Below are 5,645 nucleotides of genomic sequence, written 5' to 3' on the forward strand. Positions count from 1 at the left end.
TCGAAGGGGAACATATTGTGTAGAAATACGGGACCGAGAATTCTAATCTCTTCAACTAGGTGAACGAGGAGGTGCGTCATAATATTGAAGAAGGATGGTCGGAACAACAACTCGAAGGCGACAAGACATTCGACCACATCTTCCCGTAATCTCGACAAAGTTTACGGATCCATTACCTTCGAGAAATTGCGTTGAGGAATGCACATATCTTCACAATGGCTAGTCGAACATTTTCTGGTAGAAGTCCCCTCAATGCAACCGGAAGCAATTGTGTCATAAGCACGTGACAATCATGGGACTTCAGGTTTTGGAATTTTTTCTCCTTCATATTTACTATCCCCTTTATATTCGACGAGAAACCAGACGGAACCTTGATACTGAATAGGGCTTCAAAAAAGATCTCCTTCTCTTGTTTGGTAAGAGCGTAGCTGGCAGGCCCTACAAACTGCCCTGGATGTTTGCCGTTTCGTCCTTTATGAAGTTCCTGGTCCTCCCGTGCTTCTGGTGTATCTTTTGTCTTTCCATACACGCCCAGAAAACCTAGAATATTCACACAAAGATTCTTGGTCAGGTGCATCACGTCGATTGCAGAGCGGACTTCCAGGACTTTCCAGTATTCTAGCTCCCAAAAAATAGATTTCTTCTTCCACATGGGCGCGTGTCCGTCAGCGTCTTTCGGAACAGGTCGACTGCCTGGACCCTTTCCAAAGATAACATTTAAATCCTTGACCATGTCAAATATATCAGCACCACTACGGGGGACGAGGCTTCGGACGGCGGTCCGCCTCGCCATCGAAATGCTTTCCTTTTTCCTTAAGGGATGCTTGCGCGGAAGGTAACGACGATTGAACGGGTACACAACTTTTACGCTTTTTCCCAAATATTTACTTTCAGTCTCATCTAAACAGTGTGTGCATGCATTGTATCCTTTGTTCGTCTGTCCCGAAATGTTAGCGAGAGCAGGCCAATCATTGATGGTTACGAATAGCAACCCTCGTAGGTCAAATTCTTGCTCGGTGTGCTCATCCCACACACGTACACCTGGTTTGGCCCACAACTCCAAAAGTTCATCGACTAGTGGCCTTAGGTACACATCAATGTCGTTGCCCGGTTGCTTTGGGCCTTGGATAAGCACTGGCATCATAATGAACTTCCGCTTCATGCATAACCAAGGAGGAAGGTTGTAGATACATAGAGTCACAGACCAGGTGCTGTGACTGCAGCTCTGCTCCCCAAAAGGATTCATGCCATCTGTACTTAGACCAAAGTATAAGTTCCTTGCCTCACCTGCAAAATCCGGGAACTCTCTCCCGATGTTTCTCCACTGCCGACCATCAGCGGGGTGCCTCAACATCGCGTCTTTCTTACGTTCTTCCATGTGCCATCGCAACAACTGGGCATGCTCTTTGTTTCTGAACAAACGTTTCAACCGTGGTATTATTGGAGCATACCACATCACCTTCGCAGGAACCCTCTTCCTGGGTGGCTCGCCCTCAACATCACCAGGGTCATCTTTTCGATCTTATACCGCAATGCACCACATATCGGACATTTATTCAAATTCTCGTACTTCTCACCGCGGTAGAGGATACGATCATTAATGCATGCATGTATCTTACTGCACATCTAATCCTAGAGGGCAGACAAGCTTCTTTGCTTCATATGTACTTGACGGGCAATTCATTATTTCTTGGAAACAGACTTCTTTAATATTATCATCAATTTCTCAAATCCCGAGTCAGTCCACACCGACCTCTGCCTTCCATTTCAGCAATTCCAATATGCTACCCAGCTTTCTATGCCCATCTTCACAACTCTGGGTACAACAATTTGTGGTGGTCCTCTAACATCTTGTCGAACTGCAACCTCTCCTTATCCGTGCCACGATCTCTTCTTGCATCGAAATGGCCCGACGAAGATCATCATCAACGGGATCATCGATGCCTGTTCTTCACCTCCTTCTTCTTCATTGTCGTCCATTGCGGTATCAAAGCATTCGAGAGAACATAGATCGGTACTGGTCATCATTATCTTCTTCCTCATCGCCGTCTTCCATCATAACCCCTTCTTCTCCGTGCTTGGTCCAAACATTATAGCTGGACATGAATCCAAACCGAAGCAGGTGGCTCTTAATGTCTCTTGAGCAAGAGTAATCCTTCTCGTTCTTACATTTTAGACATGGACAGCACATAAAACCTTGCTTCGACTTGTTGGCCTCGGCCACAAGCGAGGAAAGAATTCACGCCATCTCTCGAAAGCGGGGGCACATCGGTTACCGTACATCCATGGATGACTCATCCGCATCATAAGTATAATTATATATGTATCAGATGCAATCACCTTGCTAAAATTAGTATTGTACGGACTATGCATATATATATAGTCGAGAAAATAGTTGCTAACCTTTTAGGATCAAAAAAAGGAGAAATCTTATCAAATAAAACCAAGTGGCATCCCTCTCACAAGCATTCCATCAAACACCTCTTGTGCACATGTAGAAAAAATGAGCTAGCATACACCTCCACCTTCACCACCAAGGAAAAAATGAGGTGGGGTGGGGTGGGCTGGCTGCTTCTATATATATAGGCATGGCCCTTTTGTCGCGGGCCGTATTACGACCCGCGACAAAAGGGGTGCCGAGGCCTTTTGTCGCGGGTCGTAATACGGCCCGCGACAAAAGGGCGCGACAAAAGGACCTGCCCGCTCCACATGGTTTCTGGGCGACGTGGCCAGGCCATTTGTCGCGGGTGCATGCGCGCCCGCGACAAAAGGCTCCCACGGAAGCCCTGTTTTCCACTAGTGTGCATACCACTAGTTTTTTACTCGTGCTAGATGAAAGTGAAAAACATAGACGGGATATAAATAAACATACTAAACCAGAATCTCATTGCTACAAGTTTGACACGAAGATGCACGTGCGTGTAGCAGCTTTCATGCAATATGCTTTTGCGCATGGTGATAGATCGGTGAGGAGCCCAAACACGTGAAGTATTCACGGATACTATGGCCACGCTGACGCTGACGCTTTGTCCCTGTACCGGCCGGCGACAGCCATGGGCACATTGTCCCAGTATTGGCTGATCGAACGAGCTTCAACGGGATGAAGTAGCTGGCCGTAGGAGAAAAACATCTCCTCCATCGTCACAGAGTCCAGGCTCGCCGACTGCGAGTGTCCTCCGCCTGCCGGATCACTTGGGCTCGCTTCCACGAGCAGCGTATGCGGCAAGGACGACGACGAATATGGAGCTGTAGGCGCCTCGACGGCAGGAAATGGCGAGCCGCCGCCGCGCATCTCCGCCACGGTCGTCCCGTGCTCCAGGCTCATGCTCACCTCCAGCAGGCCCGGCGGCGCGTACGACGCCGGATCACTCAGCTGGCTCACCTCCACAGGCTGCGGCCGGGACGTAGCTCCGCCGATGACCCTGGCGAAAGTGCCGGTCTCATGATCTGGTTTTCTAGTTGAGCGTTGCCGCCGAGGTGGACTGCAGCTGCATGATCAAAATGGGCGCCGTTCCTTGTCGCGGTAGTGTTCATCGTGGGTGAATCAGTAGCATTATTGCTGATGCTTCGGCTGGGACGCACTTGGTGGCACGTGTGCTGGTTGACGAAGGTGACGTGAAACATTGGACGGTGGGCGTCGCTGCTGCTATCCTGCCGCTGCAGTTGCTTCTTCGCCCCGCAGCCGCGCTCGTGGCTATATCTGCAGCTGTAGTACAGCCTGCATCGTGCATATACAGTTAGAGATCTTTAGATGGTGATTGAACGGGTACAAAAGACTTTCTCTTACGAGTACAAAAGAGATTAGTGCATGCAGGACTGAAGTCAAAGGTCGTGACGAAATTTATTGCCAGCTTGACGGTTTTCAAAAGTCGTTGGGGCATGCATGTCTTTAGTTCCCCAAAGAAATATAGCTTGACTCTTTTTTTGCGAGAAAAAAATATAGCTTGACTCAGTTTACTGTCCATGGGACACAGATTGGCAGATAACCAAATTTACTGCTCTGACCTGGTTTCGACAGTACTACTATATATGTCTTAGGTGACCAGTCTAGCCGGCAAGACCCAAATGGATGTTCATTACGTTTTAACAATGTAATATTTTTCACAAAAATCGGTAGAGTTCTAATACAAATGTACTGAACAAATAGTAGTCAGGAGTAACATATTTTACCGTATACACTAAGCAAGTAAAAGTACGCTCGCATCCGCGGTTCTAACCTCGTCCGCCCCAAGTCGGTGCACAACTAGACCATGCAACAAGGCCTTAACGACAGTCATGCATCATTTCGATGGAGAGGCGGGTGAACACCTCCTTTTTGTAAAAAAATGTAGCAGGGTTCAATTCTTAGTGAAAATCGACAAGTGTATTATCTTAGCTCTTGTATGTAAGCTTAGACATATAATCCGTGCCGGGCCTCCTATTTTATGGGTATGACCTTGAATTTATAAATTAGAAAGTTGTAATATCATAAAAATGCGAATTTTCTGCCGATGATTTGATATATAATTAAGAATAGTTTGGAGCATATAATTTAGTTGGGCCATGCATGCTTTGATATATAATTAAGATCTTGGCATTATGAACTAAATCACTTCACCTTGGAAATTTTCTGTTCCGAATGTTCTTTTGCCCGTATTTTCTCCATCTGTAACCCTCCTTGTGAGGCAATGCTGTAATCTCCTTCTTTGTAACCACATCTCCTCTACTCTTTCTGCGGGGACCAATCTCTTCTCCACTACTAGTACTACTACTGAATCAACCAAACAAACAATCACAACTTAGAAACAACTCCACCTCGGAAAAAAAAAACTTAGAAACAACCACTAAAACCAGGGAAAGTACTAAGATATGTAGATCAGTATTAATTAGTAGTAAATTAGCAGTATACCAAATGCGTATATCTTTCGCCGGACTGCCCAGGCCGATACTAGTTGCCTCGGGCGCCATCGTCCTCAGTCCTGCCACCCGAATACTGTCGCCAGGCTTGAGCGTGAACAGAGACACCATGAACACCCGAGAGTGCTCTTGGCTCATCGCCTTAGCTGCCTCGTGGCCAAGGATATCCAGGGGGTGCTCGAGCAATGCAAGGAGCCTGGCGTTAAGACTGTAGCCGCCGATAAGCTCCTGCCACAGCTGTTGTGCAGCCTCTTGCCCAAGTGCCATACTCGCGATTCAGAGTTTCGTGGCTGCCCGGCTTCAACGGTCGAAGTATTGTAGGGGAAGCGATCAGTTTGTGAAGTAGCTATGGGGTCCTTGCGCAGCTTATATAGGCGCACTGCACTGATCCTTAAAACTTAGTCGTTCAGTTTTTTCTCAATAATGAGCGTTTTATTACTTCAAAAATTTATACCTCTTATCTCTACATGATAAAGATGCACATAGCCGCACAAACTAGTCCAGACTGTTGAAAAGAAATTAATAGTCAAAATATAAAAACAAAGTTGAGCAAATGTCATATGCCTAAGTCGATGTGGACTTATCTCGAAATTATGTGGCCATCCCTGTTGGAAAAAATGTATCCCTAGCCGTAGCCTCCAACCTTATACATTCCTCCGTAACAGGTCGTTGTTCTCCACTTTCTGAAGAGACGGCCATGATCGGAACATACTGATGCATCGGTAGATAACCTGCATAAGAGAATCATT

General features: G+C 46.7%; 1 protein-coding gene across 1 annotated transcript; it reads right to left on the minus strand.

Annotated features, from left to right (window-relative positions):
- Positions 1-3,001: 3,001 nt before the first annotated feature.
- On the minus strand, positions 3,002-5,163 carry LOC124662979 (WRKY transcription factor 42-like). The gene is given in 4 exon segments (XM_047200749.1): positions 3,002-3,427; positions 3,430-3,718; positions 4,598-4,738; positions 4,889-5,163. Coding segments are annotated over 4 exon segments (1,131 nt in total).
- Between the last annotated feature and the right edge of the window lie 482 nt (positions 5,164-5,645).

The sequence above is a fragment of the Lolium rigidum genome, chromosome 6 (assembly GCF_022539505.1).
Source record: "Lolium rigidum isolate FL_2022 chromosome 6, APGP_CSIRO_Lrig_0.1, whole genome shotgun sequence".
NCBI lineage: Eukaryota > Viridiplantae > Streptophyta > Magnoliopsida > Poales > Poaceae > Lolium > Lolium rigidum.